Below are 19,217 nucleotides of genomic sequence, written 5' to 3'. Positions count from 1 at the left end.
ATTAGATGGCCTTAAGCCATATTTATTGTAATAAGTTCTCTATGGAGACACTCGATGTAATAAGTGTGTGATTGCTACTCTGTTATAAATCCTCCGAGTACTGTGTGGTGTCAGCATTACTGATCCAGAGATGACACCGGAGCACAGAGATCAGACTGTTTGAGGTCTGGTCGCTACAGAGATGGTATCAGAGCACACGTTGACTGTAGGACACGACCACTAAGCTAAAGACCTAGATCACTATTCACTCTCTTCTCTTCTGACTCCTCATCTTTTCTACTCTTTTAGGATGGCGGATGCAAGGAACAAGTTCACACAACCGGATGAAGATACACCCTTTGGACGTCACTTGAAGGAAGTCACTAGATACCTGAACATAGGAGTACCCAGCTTCACCGGAACCTACAACGCCACTTTACCTGAAGAAGAGCGCTGGAGGATTCAAGTTCAAGTTCCAGGAAGGACGTTCATGCCAGTCACTGAGCCCATAGAGTTTTCTTTTGATGCACCAACTTGGAATCTAGGAAAGAGCATGGCAGCTCACATTGCCATGGGACGCATTGGAGAAGTCTACCGCAATGATCTCAAGGATACTATCTACCAGATTTGTGGACGCCGAGATGAGCACTGGGAGATGATCAGCACCAGGAAGGATAGATCAATTGCAGCTTTTATCCAGGAGTTAAACCAGCACATTCGACGTTAGGAGAACCAGATGTGCGCCGACATGATAGATCTGAAGAAGGCGAGGACAAGAATCAAGGAACTGGAGGAAGAACTCAAGGCTACACGTGAAGATTATGAAGAAGAAATTGAAGTATTGGTGGACAAGAATGCCGACCTAACAATGAAGATCGGGATATTTATGGGAGGCCCTACACTAGTAGATGAAGACGAAGAACCCAAGGAGATACGCCCGAAAGACTACATCATCATTGACGACACCGATTCGGATCCAGATGATAGCGAGGATGACTATATTGATGAAGCTGGAGCAGATATCATGGATTCTGCAACCGAAGAATATTTCTAGTAGACCACCTCATCAGTAGTAGTAGTAGTCCACCATGTAAATATAGTAGTCCGAGCACTTTTGCGATAGTTAGATCGATTGTATGCCCTTGTTTGATTGAATGAAGTGAATTGTTTGATTTTGCCTCATGTGCATATGGGTAGTGTTTTCTCTTTAGACCCCCCTCTATTCTTACATCTCATCTTTTCTAAAACCCTCAGATGCCTCCGAGACGTGACCCCGAATTTACCTTTCCAACGGAGCTCACCCAGTTGATCCAGCAGCAGAACACATTGATGCAGTTGCTAGTCCAGAATCAGAACCAGGGGAACAACAACAACAACCCGCCACCACCACCACATGTTGATCATTTAGCCCATTTTCTTAGGCTGAATCCGCCGGTGTTTTACAGTAGCACCGAGCCGATAGTAGAAGATGATTGGCTCCGCAAGACAGCTAGAGAGTTGACCACAGCAGGATGCACAGATGCGGAGAAGGTGAAGTTTGCCGCACATCAGCTTGAAGGACCCGCAACATCATGGTGGGAGAATTTCACAGCCACTTTCCCTGTCGACACTGTCACATGGGACCAGTTTCAGTAGGCTTTTCGTATAGCCCATGTTTCAGCAGGAGCTATGGCCATGAAGAAGCATGAGTTTCGCAACTTGCGCCAAGGAGGCTGGACAGTTGGCCAGTATGTGGAGGACTTCAGTAAGTTAGCACGTTATGCCCCAGATGACGTTGCTACGGATGTAGCTAAGCAGGAGAAGTTTCTGGAAGGACTGAACGATGAGTTGAGCATGCAGTTGATGGTAGCAACCTTCAACAACTACCAGGAGTTGGTACATCGTGCTCTTATGATTGAAGGGAAGCAGCAGCAAATTGAAAATCGCAAGAGGAAGTATGGACAAGGGAAGTACAATTCAGGAGGTCAGCAGAAGCCACGTTTTACCCCTAGACCGGGAGGACATTTTTAGCATACCCATGGAGGAGGTAGCTTGCACAATCACAATGGCCCCAGGAACGGTAATGGGAATGGAGGAAGCAACGGCCAGAATCGCACTAACCCATCAACCCCAGCCAAGAAAGACCTGAGCCAAGTCACTTGCTTTAAATGTTCGAAGATCGGACATTATGCCAATGAATGTCCTGAATTACAAAATGGAAATAGCAAGGGAAGCTCTGGGAAGAAGCCGAACCCTTTCAACAGGGGGCAGGTGAACCACATTAGCGTGGAGGAGGTTGAAGCTCAGCCTGATGCAGTAATAGGTAAGTTTTTGGTTAAGTCACTTACTGCACTCGTTCTTTTTGATACTGGTGCATCGCATTCATACATCTCAAGGGGATTTGTGGATAAGTATAACCTGTCAACCCAAGCCCTTAGGTCACCCATGTTAGTAACCTCGCCTCGAGCAGAATATATGGCTAGTCGATGGTGTGATCGGTTACCACTAAGGATTGGTAACTATGTTTTTCCCTCAGACCTAATAGTATTGGAATCCCAAGGATTGGATGTGATATTAGGCATGGATTGGTTATCAAAGTATGAAGGGAACATTGAATGTGCCAGTAAGTCAATTTTACTTACCACCCCAAAAGGGAGAAGGATCAAGTATGTATCTCGACATGTGCCAAAGAGGACTCAAGTAAATTGCTTAACAGGAGTTGTGCAGGAGGAAGTACCAATAGTGAAGGATTTCCCTGATGTGTCGGGCATGCCACCAGATAGAGACATTGAGTTCTTCATTAAGCTATTGTCAGGCAAAGGGCCAATATCGAAGAGACCATACAGAATGCCTGTAAAGGATTTGGTGGAAATTAAGAAGCAGATTAAGGAGTTACTGGATAAGGGATATATTCGCCCAAGTTCTTCACCTTGGGGATCGCCAGTACTTCTAGTGGAGAATAAGGATGGATCGTTAAGGATGGTTGTTGATTATCGTGGATTGAATGAAGTAACGATCAAGAACAAGTACCCACTACCAATGATCAATGATCTGTTTGATCGATTGCAAGGAGCTAAGGTATTTTCCAAGATCGATCTGCGATCAGGATACCACCAGTTGAAGATTCGAGAACAGGATATTCCTAAGACAGCTTTTACCACCAGGTATGGGCTGTACGAGTACACCGTTATGTCATTTGGTCTGACTAACGCACCTGCATATTTCATGAACATGATGAACAAAGTGTTTATGGAGTTCCTGGATAAGTTCGTCGTAGTGTTCATTGATGATATCCTGGTTTACTTGAAAAATGAAGAGGAGCGTAAGGAGCATTTGCGTTTGGTTCTTGGAAAACTCAGAGAACATCAATTATATGCCAAGTTTAGCAAATGTGAGTTTTGGTTGAAGGAAGTAGGATTCCTCGGACACGTTATATCTGGAGAAGGTATAGCAGTTGATCCCACTAAAGTTGATACCGTGACCAAGTGGGAAGAACCAACCACCGTGGGAGAGATCCGGAGTTTTCTTGGACTCGCAGGATACTACCGGAGATTTATTGAGAATTTCTCAAAGATTGCGAAACCTATGACTAAGTTGTTGAAGAAAGATACCAAGTTCATATGGACGGAGGAATGTGAGGCTAGTTTCCAGGAGTTGAAGAAACGTTTGGTTACCTCACCAGTGTTGATTTTGCCAGACCAATCCAAGGATTATGAGGTGTATTGCGACGCTTCACGTCGAGGACTTGGAGCAGTGCTTATGCAGGAAGGGAGATTTGTTTCATATGCCTCACGACAACTTAAGCCTCATGAGTTGAATTATGCTATGCATGATTTGGAGTTAGAAGCCGTAGTGCGTGCACTGAAAACTTGGAGACATTTTCTGATTGGAAACCATTGCGAGGTGTATAAAGATCATAAGAGTTTGAAGTATATTTGTCAGATTTTGGGTTCTGGCAGACCCTTGAGGTTCGAACACTGGGGTGCGCGCGGAGATTTCGCCTCCTACCTACCTGCACCCCTCCGCCTTGCAAAGATCTAAACTAAGGAAAGAACGACACAAGAGACACAGGGTTTATACTGGTTCGGGCCACCGTTGTGGTGTAATACCCTACTCCAGTGTGTGGTGTGGTGGATTGCCTCTTGGGCTGATGATGATGAACAATACAAGGAAGAATAGCCTCGCGAGGGTCTGTTCTTGACTGGGGCGATGAACTGCTGGGAGGAGTCCAGTCACCCTTCTCTCTCTCTACCTGATCTTCTCTATCCTTTGATCCCTCCGGCCCGGCTCTCTTTTCCGTCTCTCTCTCTGCCTCTCTTTTGCTCTGTGGGCAGCTGGTCCTATTTATAGAGGCCCTGGTCCTCTTCCAAAGTATCGAGCGGGAAGGGAGCCAACAATGGCGGGCTAATTTGAAGGAGGACAGCTAGTATCAACTATCCTGACAAAAGTAGTCTTCGCCTGCGCAAAGCTCTGGTGATGACGCCGTCTTGGGCTCCATGGTGACCTCCGTCTCGTAGTCCTCCTGGTCTTGGTCTCGTTGCACCTAAATGGCAACCTTTGCCTGATCCCTCGGTACTACATGGCTGCGCTTGCCCCCTTTGCGCCAAAGAGCAAGGGAGGACGCTGCGCGGGCTGGCACCCGCCTGGCGCCCCCGGTCGTCATGGCTTGCGTCACGGGCACCTCGTGAGGTACCCCGCCTTGATCTCTCCGCCTCCTCGTGAGCCAGCCTGATGAGGCCGCGCCTGAGGAAGCTCTGCATCATCCGCCCCGCGAGGCTTGGTCCCTCGCGAGGGTCTTGGGTTCGGGTTGGTGAAGATGGGCCGCGCTGGGCCCCCCTTTGAGCCACGCCGCAGGCCACTGGCAGGCAAGTCTGGGGACCCCCGTTCCCAGAACGCCGACTGTAGCCCCCGGGCGCAAGGCGCGCCCGGACTTGGCCGTGCAGGGAGGCGGAAGGGCAAGAGCGAAGCGCCGCGGGCCCTAACAGCCTGCGGCCTTGGGCGCCGCGTGGCGGTTGATTGGACGTGGGCGGCACTGTTCCCCCACGCCCTCCTTATTTTGCGCCATGCTAGGCGGACCCATAGTCGCACACAGCCGTTCCCCTGTTTGGTTGCTCGAGCGCCCTCTGTCCTTCCTCCGCTCGAACTCTGGTTTCTGTTTCCAACTCAATCTTGAACCTTCCCCCCCCCTTCCCATCGCCATGGCTCCGACGAAGAAGGGAAGAGGGGAGAAACCCGTGTCTCCGCCTTGCCCGCCGCCGTTGGCAGCCCCCGCCGAGGGCTTGGGCAAGGTCAGCTTGGCTCTGGCCACCATCTTCAATGAATGCGGGAGGACGACGGCCTGGCCCGCGTCCCACTTCTCCATCAGCGGGATAGCCACCGAGGTCCCGTATTTTGCCACGCCCTGTGGGCAGGTCTGGTTCCTCCCTTTTCTGATTTCTTCAATGCCGTGCTCTCCCATTATCAGATCCACATGAATCCATTGCTTCTCCATCGGCGGGATAGCCACCGAGGTCCCGTATTTTGCCACGTCCTGAATCCATCGCTCTCCTTTCGGTCTTCGCCTTTGTCTGTGAGGCTATGATGGGCATCCTTCCTTCGGTTGCCTTGCTGCGCCACTTCTTCTCGCTGCGCCTTGTTGACCCTACCCAATGCTAGGCGTGTGTGAGCTTCGTTGCCGCGCCTGAGACGGCGGCCTATGGAATTGACTTCAAGCTCCCTCCGCCCACGGCTGGGTTCCACGAGCGGTGGTTGTATGTGGATGCTGGGGGTGCCCAGCCCCTTGCTGTTGGAGCCAACTTCACCTGTTGTCCCCAATTCGGGCTAGGGCCAGGAGACGCTTGAGAGCCCCCGGCTCTTCTTCGTCTGGCATTGCTTCGCGTTCTTGAGGTTGCTTGCCGTGACAGCGCCCAAGGCGGCGAAGGAGTTCCTGCTACGCCGTGTTGCTCCTCTCCAGCGCCACTCCCGCCGGATGTGGGCCTTCAGCGGGCGTGATGGTCGTATGAGGCTCCAAGAAGAGGACCCGATGCCTGAAGTGCTGAGGGCGGTGCTCTTGACCCTGACGGGGGACCCCAACCCTGGCAGCATCCAGCAGGGAGGGGCCTTGCTGTACCTCTGCCAGAGCGGGGGCGATTTGGTGAGGTAGATGCCTATCTTCGATGAGTGGGGGCCGCGCCCTGCCGGCCTCTAGGGGCCTCGCGAGAACCCAGTGGTGGTGGACGCCCTTCCAGTTGGCCGAGGCGGCTCTTCCTCAAGTGGCGGAGCAGGGAGGCACGAGGCGCCGGAGGCCGAGGGGGCTCCCGGCGGGGTGACAGCGCCGGGCGAGGCTCATGAGGAAGCAGTTATCGGGGCCCGTGCCGCCAGGGCTGAGGGTGACAAGCAGCTGCCCTCTGCGCCTACGACCGAGGCCACCGAGGCTCCGGCGGCTTCTCTTGGCGAGGCGATTGGCGGCGCACGTCAGGCAGGCGCCCCTAACGCAGATTGTCTTGACGCTCCATCTCCGTCGCAGGTTGATCCCTGCGCCCGACTCCTAGGCCGCTTCCGCGTGGACTTTCAGGCCCTCCGGAAGAGAAGGGAGGCCCTGGGCGATGATTACCCTTGTCGCCTGCTAAAGCGTAGGAAGTACTTTGCCACTGATGAGTAAGCCTTCTCTTTTCCCAGCTCCCGATCCTTCTGTTGCTCTTACTGACTCTTGCTCCGCAGGCCCCTTCTAGCCGAGCTTGCGGAGACGGCTGAGGAGCTGTCCCTCTTGGCTTCGCCCCCTCCACCGCCCTCAAGCGCTCCAAGCAGTGGAGCCCTTGTGGTGAGGGCGACTGACGAGGCGAACCGTCCCGAGGCGTATCGTGGCCCCGCGCACCTCGTGATCCTTCGCGGGCCTTCTCGTGGCATAGCCAGCCTGCCGTGGGCTTCTCGCCTGGTCGTGGACTGCAATTGGCTGAGGCGCTTCCGGCGCTCTTCACCTGGGGACGTGCTGGCCCCCGGCCAGGCTTCTGACGCGGCGTGCCCGGCCGTCGCGAGGGTGCCAGCCCCCAGCCCAGAGGGGGAGTGCTGGCTCGCGGCCCCCGGCGCTTGCTTGGGGCAGATGATGGTGTGGAGGACGTGTTCGAGCGTGCTCGGGAGCGTCGCGCTCTCCGCCAAGGATTCCTTCGAAGGGCGGCTGACGCGGTAAGCCTGCTTGGAGAGGAGCTTGCCGATGAAGACGCGCGCCTTGAGGCCGAGGGCCTGCGCCTGGCTGTAGAGAGGCGCGAGCTGGAGGGCGCCATCGCCCTTGCACATCGTCAGCACGATCTTGACGACGCAGAGGCCAAGGCGTCGCTGGTGGCCTCTCGGGAGGCCCGATCTTGGGCCGCTGAGGAGGCTCGGGAAGCTGACCGGCGACGAACGGCGGCGGAGGAGCGGGCTCGGGAGCTCCTGGCCTGGTGCCACTCACTGGAGGAGCAGGTGGAGCTGCGCGAGGCAGCTCTCGCGTCGATGAAGGTGGCCTCCGGCGACTCAGCAGAGCTCCAGAAGCGTGAGGAGGCGCTAACGCTGGAAGCCGCCGAACGCACCCGTGAGTACGAGCGTCTGGAGACGAGGGAGCGCTTGGTGACGCAGGCGGAGGATGATGTTGCCGCACGGGAAGCCCGCGTCCTGGAGGAGGTCGGACGTCGAGTGGCGATGGCGCATTTGAACCTCGAGCACGAGTTCGACGAGAAGCTGGGGTTGATCCGGGCCGAAGCTGAAGGCAGGACTGCTGCCTTGAGGGCCAAGCTGGAGGAGGCGACGCGGCGGGCCGACGCTTTCCGGGCCGCTCTTGAGGTGGCGCAAGGTGAGTTAACCGCTTCCCAGGCCGAGGTGCCCCTTCTTCGCCAGCAGGTGGAGGAGGCTGATGTCGTCGCGGGCCAGAACGCGGACGAGATCCGTCAGCGGTGGATCCTGGAGCATGAGCACGGCCCCATGCTTGCCACGCTCCGGGAGAGAGCCAACGCAGCCTTGGGAAACATTTGCGAGGCGGCTGTTGGTGAGCCGCATGCAGTCAACTATGCTGGCAATCTTCAGTTCTTCACTGACGTGGTGACGCAGCTGGAGGCGCAGTCGGTCAGGGCTGACAGGTTGGTGGAGGAGAGGAGCCGCGGCCTGCTTGGGCGCGCCTTTTCTCGCGTCTTCAGCCACCTCCAAGACATGGATCCCCACTTTGATTTTGACGCCGCCATCGCCCCAGTCCCCTAGGCTGTCCGAGGCGACCTGGCGCGCTGGGTGGAGGACAATGTGGACGCTCTTATCAGGGCCTTCGCTTCAGACAACGACGACGCGATCATGGCGGCCGACGAGGGCGGTGTGGTGAACGGCCTTGACGCCGCTGGCGGCGACGCGGACAGCGATGGCGAGTTCAGCGACGCTGGTACTCTTGAGAACGCATTGGGAGATTCATCCGACTGATTGTGCATCGCTCCTACTTCCTTACCCTGCATGAATAGAACTCGGGTTTTGGCCTGATTGCAGTGAGAGCATTTTGGAGGGGGAGCCCCTTATGTAAAACTTGTGTTCATCGTATCAGTAGACGCTACATTGCCCATGCGCCCGCACCAAGTGGTTGGCCCAAGCGACGCGCTAGTCGGCTAGTTTACCTTTGTCTCGTGCTGGCCCTGAGGCAGCCCGCGGGGGGTTGTGGTGTTTCGAGTGTTCCCTGATTGGGTTCGTAGGATCTGCAGTAAAACATCCTCCTGGGAGGTCACGTCGGCGGCAGTCTGGGCTGCGCGCAAGCTACGCCTGACCTGGCTCGCGAGGGGCTCGCGAGGGGAGGAAGCTGAGGCGATGCGGTAACCAAAACGCGAGAAATTGCCCGAATGAGACTAAGCACCCCTTCCCCGAACACATGCAAATCTCAAATTCGAATCCAACTTGAATCCAGCGAGGGAAAACGGCAACCAATGGGAAAAGCGACGAAAGCAAACAAAAGGCTGCGTCCGGCACCTAGTCTAGTCTTGGACGTCTTCTCACCAGCGCGGAGCTAAGTGCTGCCACTAGGCGTGGGAGGGAGCCCCAGGGCCTGAGGCCGGCACCCCTGAGACTCGGGGGCGTGTACATCCCCACTCATTATTACGTGAGAGTGTCACGGGGCGGCGAGCTTCACAGGCACTGGGCCTTCTTCACAGGTACTGGCCTTGCTTCATATCGCCAGATGAGGGCCCCGCCTTGCGCCACACTCTACTGCCATCGACGACGACCGGAAACCAGGACGCCCCCGATGGGGTAGAGCGGTCGCCAGCGGTTCCCCCGGCGACCACAGGTCCTCCACCGGGGGCAGGCCCTGAGGCACCTCCCCAGCCGAGGGCCTACCTCCTGAGAGCACCTTGCTCCGAACGCCGCGGTGGTGATGTCGGAAACCGACCCCTCTCCTGCAGCCCCCTGCGCCCTCCTCCCGAGGGGCAGGAGACTGTGGGAGCGGGGCAGCTGCTCGCTGTGGCGACCTGCACCTCCTGCGATCCATGGTTAGCGTACGCCTGCTCCTGAAAAATCAGCGGTACCCGATAATCGTTGGCGCCATCGTGGCCTGTGGGACCGTCCCGGGGCTCCCGGAAAGGCTCAGCTTCTGGCGCCTCGTCCCCCCAGCTTGGGCTGAGGAGCGAGCCTTGTTCGCTCTCGTGTGGGTGTCCTCGGTCCATCATGAGGAGCACGTATTCCTCCGGTGCCGTCATCCCGAATGCCACATTGTAATGCCCCGCATGCCACGTGGTCCTGCCTGACGCGCCCACCGTGGGGTGGCAGCGCGACTGTCCACTGGGGTCGCGGGTCACGTCGAGTCCTTCTTCTTCGCGGACCGGGAGCGGGGGCAGCGCCGCCACCGGTCCGGCGTTGATGGCTTCGCTGGCGTTGGAGTAGCCTTGGAGCCCGCGGGCGCACGCAGAGCCCCCGCGCGGGCCGCCCTGGGCCTGAGATGGGAGCTGGGTGGAGAAGGGGTGAGCCCCCGAGGCGGCAAAGCCCAGGAGCTTTGCCACTCGCTCGAGCAGCACGTCATGGCCGCCCTCCAGTAGCCTGCACTGCAGCAGCTCTCGAGCCACTGTGAGTGCGGCCCTCGAGTTCGCCTGCTCCCTGTGGGTGTACGGTGTCGTGGTCGCAGCGTGATTGGAGGCCCTTGCTGCTGACCGCGCCTGCTACGGTGTGAGAGCTGTTGGAGCCTGTCCGCGTCGCCCACGGCCCGCAGCGCCCTGCGGACCGCGAGCTGCCTGGGGCACGGGGTCGCCCGAGGCAAGCGGCTCTGCGCGGGCGGGCCACGCCGCCCACGGATCTGGGTTGCCCGCCTGGTCGCCGGACATGGTGATGACGACGCGACGGGGCGCGAAGCGGTAGAAGGTGGATTCCGGCGCACCCCTACCTGGCGCGCCAAATGTCGGATTTCGGGTTCCGGCAGACCCTTGAGGTTCGAACACTGGGGTGCGCGCGGAGATTTCGCCTCCTACCTACCTGCACCCCTCCGCCTTGCAAAGATCTAAACTAAGGAAAGAACGACACAAGAGACACAGGGTTTATACTGGTTCGGGCCACCGTTGTGGTGTAATACCCTACTCCAGTGTGTGGTGTGGTGGATTGCCTCTTGGGCTGATGATGATGAACAATACAAGGAAGAACAGCCTTGCGAGGGTCTATTCTTGGCTGGGGCGATGAACTGCTGGGAGGAGTCCAGTCACCCTTCTCTCTCTCTCTACCTGATCTTCTCTATCCTTTGATCCCTCCGGCCCGGCTCTCTTTTCCGTCTCTCTCTCTGCCTCTCTTTTGCTCTGTGGGCGGCTGGTCCTATTAATAGAGGCCCTGGTCCTCTTCCCAAATATCGAGCGGGAAGGGAGCCAACAATGGCGGGCTAATTTGAAGGGGGACAGCTAGTATCAACTATCCTGACAAAAGTAGTCTTCGCCTGCGCAAAGCTCTGGTGATGACGCCGTCTTGGGCTCCACGGTGACCTCCGTCTCGTAGTCCTCCTGGTCTTGGTCTCGTTGCACCGAAATGGCAACCTTTGCCTGATGCCTCGGTACTCCGCGGCTGCGCTTGCCCCCTTTGCACCAAAGAGGAAGGGAGGATGCTGCGCGGGCTGGCACCCGCCTGGCGCCCCCGGTCGTCATGGCTTGCGTCACGGGCACCTCGTGAGGTACCCCGCCTTGATCTCTCTGCCTCCTCGTGAGCCAGCCTGACGAGGCCGCGCCTGAAGAAGCTCTGCGTCGTCCGCCCCGCGAGGCTTGGCCCCTTGCGAGGGTCTTGGGTTCGTGTTGGTGAAGATGGGCCGCGCTGGGCCCCCTTTGAGCCACGCCGCAGGCCGCAGGCAGGCAAGTCTGGGGACCCCCGTTCCCAGAACGCCGACAATATTTTCACACAGAAGGAGTTAAACCTCAGACAAAGGAGATGGTTGGAGCTCATCAAGGATTATGATATGAAATTGCATTATCATCCCGGGAAGGCTAATGTAGTAGCTGACGCATTAAGCCGTAAGAGCCATGTCAATACGTTAATGACGGGAGAAATACCAAGGGAGTTAGCAGAAAATCTTCGTGAGTTATGCTTAGAAATAGTCCCGAGAGACTATGTAGCATCATTGGAGATTCAGTCTACATTGATGGATAAAATTAGAGAAGCCCAAATGACTGACAAGGAGATTGCTTCTATTAAGGAGAAACTTAGCAAAGGAAAGGCTAAAGGATTTCGTGAGGATGAGCACGACACCCTATGGTTTGAAGACCGTGTTTATGTGCCCAATGACCCGGAGATCAGGAAGTTGATACTGCAAGAGGCACATGATTCGCCATATTCGATTCACCCGGGAAATACCAAGATGTATTTGGATTTGAAGGATATTTTCTGGTGGACCGGAATGAAGAAGGATATTGCGGAGTACGTAGCAGTTTGTGATGTATGTCAGGGAGTGAAGGCAGAGCATCAGAAGCCAGCAGGATTGCTGCAGCCATTGCCGATACCCGAATGGAAGTGGGATAAGTTAGGCATGGATTTTATCACGGGATTACCCAGGACTCGTTCAGGCTATGACTTGATTTGGGTTGTAGTTGATCGATTGACGAAGGTAGCTCATTTCATCCCGGTAAAGACCACTTACACCAGTGCTAAGTTAGCAAAGATATACATGACCAGGATCGTATGTCTGCATGGAGTTCCGAGGAGTATCGTATCAGATAGAGGAACCCAGTTTACCTCAAAGTTCTGGAAGCAGTTGCACGAAACATTGGGAACCAGGCTAGAATTCAGTACAGCTTTTCATCCACAGACAGATGGACAGACCGAGAGAGTCAATCAGATTTTGGAGGATATGCTGAGAGCTTGTGCGCTAGATTATGGATCTAGTTGGGACGACAATTTGCCATATGCAGAGTTCTCTTACAACAACAGTTACCAAACCAGTTTAAAGATGGCCCCTTTTGAAGCCTTGTACGGAAGGAGGTGTAGGACACCGTTGTCATGGGACGAAGTTGGAGATCGCCGGTTGTTTGGACCTGACTTGATTAAAGAGTCTGAACAGAAGGTGAAATTGATTCGCGATAGGCTCAAAATAGCCCAGTCCAGACAGAAGAGTTATGCAGATTCTAAACGCAAGGAGACAGTTTACGAAGTTGGAGATAGAGCTTATCTTCGAGTATCACCACTTCGGGGAACAAAGCGTTTTGGGGTTAAAGGAAAGTTAGCACCACGATTTGTAGGACCATATCGAGTTTTGGAGCGTATGGGATAAGTGGCCTACAAGTTGGAATTGCCCGAAGAATTGTCAGGAGTTCATGATGTGTTCCACGTTTCTCAGTTGAAGAAGTGCCACGCGGAGATGGCTGACATACCGTTGAGGGATACAGTGCCATTGGAAGCAATCCAGTTGGATAACAATTTGACCTATGAGGAGAAACCAATTAAGATTCTAGAGTATGCCAGTCGAGTCACTCGTAGCAAGGTTATCAAGTTTTGCAAAGTTCAGTGGAGCCACCACACGGAGGACGAAGCCACCTAGGAACGGGAGGAAGATTTACTCAAGGACCATCCTCACCTATTTTCTAGCCAACCCGGACGCCGCCGCCTCGCCGCACGCAGCCCGAGGTTCACCTCGAAATCCGTGCCGTTTTTTTTTTTGAAAAACCGTTCGGTTTTTTTAGTTTCGGTTTTTTTAAATAGATCCGGTTTTTCTGATTTATTTAATTAGCGAGCGTTCGTCCATTCGTTCGTTCTAACGAACGTTCGTCGTTTTTGTTTTTCTCGGATTTAACCCGCGATTTTTCTGATCGCGACTCCTGATCCGATTTTCGTTTTAGTATAACTTTTCGCTCGTTTATCGGAATCAGGCGATTCAAGCGCCTGGAGTTTCGTCTCGAAACCCTCTATCCGTTTAACCAACTTAAACAAGTTTTTGCTACTGTAAAAATTGTTTTAGATCCAGATTAGTAGAACGAAGTTGTTTTCTTTCGCCGTTTGACTTTCGTTGCTTCGTTCGATTTGATCCTTTTTGCAAACCGGAGTTCTTAAGTTGAATTTTCTGGTTAGATCTCTTATTCGAGTTTTACCCATGCATTAGATGAGTATTTATTGTGTGCTTGTTTGTTTGCGATAGAGTACCCGGAGTGCGCCGCTTGTTACTTCGAATCACTAGGTTTCACGGATCATCAGCAAGGCCAGTAACACTTTGATCATATTTTTTCTACTACCCAGTTTTAATGCATTAGATCAAATCCTCAAATGTTGCATTGTTAGGATCTAATTAAATTGTGGGATGGGAAGTAGTTGAGGTAGTACCTATTACCTGTTTATTTTCAAACCTTTGGGAGTTACTTCTACGTTTGCTTATTATGCCATGCTATGCTAGTAGACGTGGATTGGGTGAGTGATATCCATGACAGATGTGAGTTTGTTAATTAAAGGTTTATCTAAGGTGGCAAATTAAACACACATCTGGGAGGACTGAGGCACCTGGGTAATCCAGGATTTGCTTGTTTTCTTTTGGACCGCCACCCATGCTCAAAGGGATCATGAGATTATTCATACTAGAAACTTTCGTGTGCAACCACAAGCTATTATGGGCTCTAGCATAGTTGACTAAGTCGTGCGAACTCTTACAATGGTAGACTAGCAGATGTAGGGGATGTAGGTGGTACGGTCTACCCAATCGTAAGGTGCGAGCGCTTCTGAAAGACTATGTCTCGGTCATCCGTCTTCTCAAACACCATGTAGTGCGAGAAACCAAACGGAGGCGATCGAGTCTTGTGGGGAAAAGTGCGCAAACCTCTGCAGAGTGTAATAAACTAATCATGGTTAGCCGTGTCCCTGGTTATGGACATCTTGAGTATCTAGTACCTGGATTATCATGTGAATCTCAACATGTTACTCTAAATTAATTTTGTTGGGTTTGTAATAATGATAATGTTTAATTAGGATTGAGAATGCTGTCAACCATTCTCAATGTTTAACAACTACCATGATAGTTAAATAAATTTATTCCTTTGCAGTAGGGAAAAATTGGCTTTATGCAAAACTGTAACCATAGAGCTTTCCACTAGCCAAATATGCATATAGTATAGTTGTTTCATTCCATTACTCTCTATGTGTTACATTGCCAGCATATTCCATGTGCTGACCCGTTTCAGGCTGCAACGTTAATGTTGCAAACTTTTCAGATGATGATTAAGGAGTTTTAGGTCGTGGTCCTATACTCAGTGATGCCGTTGGAGTTGATGGACTCACTTATCTTCCAACCCTTCCGCTGTTATCATTATTAGATGGCCTTAAGCCATATTTATTGTAATAAGTTCTCTATGGAGACACTCGATGTAATAAGTGTGTGATTGCTACTCTGTTATAAATCCTCTGAGTATTGTGTGGTGTCAGCATTACTGATCCAGGGATGACACCGGAGCACAGAGATCAGACTGTTTGAGGTCTGGTCGCTACAGAGATGGTATCAGAGCACACGTTGACTGTAGGACACGACCACTAAGCTAAAGACCTAGATCACTATTCACTCTCTTCTCTTCTGACTCCTCATCTTTTCTACTCTTTTAGGATGGCGGATGCAAGGAACAAGTTCACACAACCGGATTGAGGCACCTGGGTAATCCAGGATTTGCCTGTTTTCTTTTGGACCGCCACCCAGGCTCAAAGTGATCATGAGATTATTCATACTAGAAACTTCCGTGTGCAGCCACAAGCTATTATGGGCTCTAGCATAGTTGACTAAGTCGTGCGAACTCTTACAGTGGTAGACTAGCAGATGTAGGGGATGTAGGTGGTACGGTCTACCCGATTGTAAGGTGCGAGCGCTTCTGAAAGACTATGTCTCAGTCACCCGTCTTCTCAAACACCATGTAGTGCGAGAAACCAAATGGAGGCGATCGAGTCTTGTGGGGAAAAGTGCGCAAACCTCTGCAGAGTGTAATAAACTAATCATGGTTAGCCGTGTCCCTGGTTATGGACATCTTGAGTATCTAGTACCTGGATTATCATGTGAATCTCAACATGTTACTCTAAATTAATTTTGTTGGGTTTGTAATAATGATGATGTTTAATTGGGATTGAGAATGCTGTCAACCATTCTCAATGTTTGACAACTACCATGATAATTAAATAAATTTATTCCTTTGCAGTAGGGAAAAATTGGCTTTACGTAAAACTGTAACCATAGAGCTTTCCACCAGCCAAATATGCATATAGTATAGCTATTTCAATCCATTACTCTCTATGTGTTACATTGCCACCATATTCCATGTGCTGACCCGTTTCTGGCTGCAACGTTAATGTTGCAGACTTTTCAGACGATGATTAAGGAGTTTTAGGTCGTGGTCCTATACTCAGTGGTGCCGTTGGAGTTGATGGACTCACTTATCTTCCAAGCCTTCCGCTGTTATCGTTATTAGATGGCCTTAAGCCATATTTATTGTAATAAGTTCTCTATGGAGACACTCGATGTAATAAGTGTGTGATTGCTACTCTGTTATAAATCCTCCGAGTACTGTGTGGTGTCAGCATTACTGATCCTGGGATGACACCAGAGCACAGAGATCAGACTGTTTGAGGTCTGGTCGCTACAAAACGTGCAAATGCAGTCCGCGACGCCAAACAATGCAGTTCTCCACGTGGAAGCACGAAGTATTCTTTTTTCTGAAATGTAGTTCTCCTTCTACTGCATTGCAGTATGGCTAAAATGAAGAATGCAGCCCTGTTAGTTAAGCAAAGCATTCTGTTATAAAAAAAGAATTGCATGAAAGAACTCCATCAAGAAACTACATGTGCGTACATCTGTATCAATCCTAATCCGATATAATTCAGTGCACGAAGAATAAATTTCACTTCCATGCAGTACACTATGTGGATGTACGCAGTTCTGTTCTGATAGCAAAGAAGTGCACTTAATAGGAAAATTCACCGAAAACATAATCATCACATTTTCTGACAGTTGCGTGCATGCCTGAACAAGTCACGAAAAAAGAGGACACAACGTTCCGGATTTCCAACGCACTAACAGAGCCTCCTCATAGCAGAACCTCTCTATAGTTGACACGTAACTAAAAACAGAACCCCACGACGCTACCACCCCGCTCCACATCTCCCACGTCCTGTCAAGGAGAGCAGAGGAGAAAACACAACTGCTTCGTACCCCAAAAAACCCCATTGCATATTCTTCTCCAAAATTCCTTTCACCAACCTCTTCTCTCCAGAACAAACACGAGAGAGCAGAGGAGAGTCATGGCGGATGCACCTCTTTACAAGCAGCGCCGCACGTACACCAGGGAGCTCCACGACGTCGACCTCCGCGGCAACCACAAGCTCCACATCGTTTGCACAAGCAAGGGTGAAGACGTAGACAAGATGTTGTCCACGCTCAGGAGGAAGCTCAGCGGAATGCCGTCAAACTAGTCGGCGTTGATGTCGAGTACACGCACTACGTGAAGCCACAGCGGGCAGCAGTGCTCGAGCTATGCATAGAAAAAGAATGCCTTGTCTACCACATCACTGCAGCTAAAGACAGGTTAGAATAACTATCAATCTGTAGTATTGATTGTCAATATTGATTTTAAATTTTCTTCACTGCAATCGCCAATATTTTAAACTTTGGTTTCATTTTTGAAAAGCATGGCATATGAATTCATTGACATTTTTCATCTGGCTCCATGTATGTCACTCATGTGTTCAATTCTTGAATTATATGATCTAGCAATACACACGGTTTTATTTTGTTTTACCAAATACAAACTATTTGACTGAACAATAGAAAACTGCAACATTACTATACAAAACATGTATGAAATTCAGTTCAAGAATACAATCATGCACAAAACATGCATTGTTTATGCAATATATTATCAGATTTACTAGTTATGCTGAACAAAGTATTAGCAACTACTCAATGCAACAGATTCAGATATTCATATTGCAGTTCAGTTTCAGAAAAAAAACATTGGTACTTCTAAGAAAATAAACTATATTCACTCTATACAAACATCTTGCAGGCCAATGGAACTAGACAAATTCCTTATGAATGGTGAGTACACCTTCGTCGGATTCGCCATTGAAGGAGACAAAAGCAAGCTGAAGCTATCTGGTTTGGAGATCAACTCCGACAACTACATTGATATTCAGGTGGAATGGAGAGACCCGTACAATAAAAAGAAGTTTAACTCTTTGGCTGATGTTGCCGGCAGGATGATAGACATTCACTACCATGACATGAAGAAAAAAATTAACCGCAAGGAGGACCACACTCTGTGGGGATTTTGCCCACTGCCAGAAAAGCTTATCAAGTATGCAGCAATAGATGCATTCGCAACATATGAGTCATGGAGAATCATCTACGATGTCATCATGGGTCTGGACAGGGAAAAAAGAGACAAAGAAGCAAAGCAGAAGAAGAACAAGGCTATAATCCAATACAGCAACTAGAAATAATTCAGGGCTATGTTTTAGTTTCACTTTACTATAGTCGTTGTGTTGTTCTTTGTTTCATGTATGCAAGCTTTTGATTATGTCCATTGCTTCATATCGAACTTTTCTTTTGTAAAAACAATGTCGTTTTAGAATTATCGTTAAACTTTATTTCTGTTGTTTGCTTTTGTATCATAGTTTGCTTCTGATCAATTGCTTTCGCTGAAATTAGTTTGTGTTAAAACAAGTATCCAGAAAACTTTGAAAAATTTAATGTGTGATACCAAAACATACTATTCACATACAAAACATATTCAAAAACAACGTTAAAAAGATTAAGTAATCTGACTACAACTCATAGATTAATGCAATTCATAATGCTAAAAATAAGTATTACACATTTGTACACATGCAGTCCACAAAAAGTAATTATCGAAAAAGAACATTAATATTAATATTTATAAAGAAACGTGAATACAGTTCACATAAAAAATATAAGGCAGTTCACAAAGTGTATACATGAAGTGCAGTACATGCATAAATGCAGAACGAAGGGGCTGTAGCAACTTTCGTTCAGTGCACGCCGCGTCGCCGCCTGCTCCAGATCATTTCAGGCTCGGCCTCGCAGGGGGGTGGGGAGGGGGGTTGTGCTAACGCACGCTTATGAACTTAATACTCTAGATCATGTCATCTTGCTTAATTTATCCCTCTACATCATGTCATCTTGCTTAAGGCGTTACTCTGTTCTTATGAACTTAATACTCTAGATGCATGCTAGATAGCGGTCGATGTGTGGAGTAATAGTAGTAGATGCAGGCAGGAGTCAGTCTACTTGTCTCGGACATGATGCCTATATACATGATCATACCTAGATATTCTCATAACTATGCTCAATTCTGTCAATTGCTCAACAGTAATTTGTTCACCCACCGTAGAATACTTATGCTCTTGAGAGAAGCCACTAGTGAAACCTATCGCCCCCGGGTCTCTTTCTCATTATATCAATCTCCATCACTTTATTATTGCTTTTCTTTTACTTTGGTTTTACTTTTTACTTTGCATCTCTATACCAAAAATACCAAAAATATTATTTATCATCTTTATCAGATCTCACTTTTGTAAGTGACCGTGAAGGGATTGACAACCCCTAAGAGTGTTGGTTGCGTTGAGCTATTATTTTTGTGTAGGTACGAGGGACTCGAGCGTAGCCTCCTACTGGATTGATACCTTGGTTCTCAAAAACTGAGGTAAATACTTACGCTACTTTGCTGCATCATCCCTTCCTCTTCGGGGGAATCCAACGCAGTGTTCAAGAGGTAGCAAGAAGAATTTCTAGCGCCGTTGCCGGGGAGTCTGCGCAAAAGTCAACATACCAAGTACCCATCACAATA

The 19,217-nt window shown here is 50.5% G+C and overlaps 1 protein-coding gene across 1 annotated transcript; it reads left to right on the top strand.

Moving 5' to 3' along the window:
- Positions 1–16,650: 16,650 nt before the first annotated feature.
- Positions 16,651–17,844, top strand: LOC147980265 (uncharacterized). The gene is made up of 3 exons (XM_087515538.1): positions 16,651–16,740; positions 16,791–16,933; positions 17,415–17,844. Exons 1-3 carry the CDS (start codon positions 16,651–16,653, stop codon positions 17,842–17,844), a joined length of 663 nt encoding a protein of 220 aa, XP_087371664.1.
- Positions 17,845–19,217: the final 1,373 nt, after the last annotated feature.

Source organism: Triticum urartu, chromosome 3A (assembly GCF_056163025.1).
Source record: "Triticum urartu cultivar PI428250 chromosome 3A, HENAU_Tu73, whole genome shotgun sequence".
In the NCBI taxonomy this organism is placed as follows: domain Eukaryota; kingdom Viridiplantae; phylum Streptophyta; class Magnoliopsida; order Poales; family Poaceae; genus Triticum; species Triticum urartu.
The sequence above is the reverse complement of the archived record's forward strand: the minus strand, read 5'-3'. Positions and strand labels throughout refer to the sequence as shown.

What these genes read in the sequence shown, in the direction of transcription:
- LOC147980265 (XM_087515538.1), top strand. Translation starts at nt 16,651, where the DNA reads ATGGCGGATGCACCTCTTTACAAGCAGCGCCGCACGTACACCAGGGAG. An exon ending in GCAACCACAAGCTCCACATC is followed by an intron (nt 16,741 to 16,790) that starts GTTTGCACAAGC and finishes GTCCACGCTCAG; the next exon opens with GAGGAAGCTCAGCGGAATGC. An exon ending in ATCACTGCAGCTAAAGACAG is followed by an intron (nt 16,934 to 17,414) that starts GTTAGAATAACT and finishes AACATCTTGCAG; the next exon opens with GCCAATGGAACTAGACAAAT.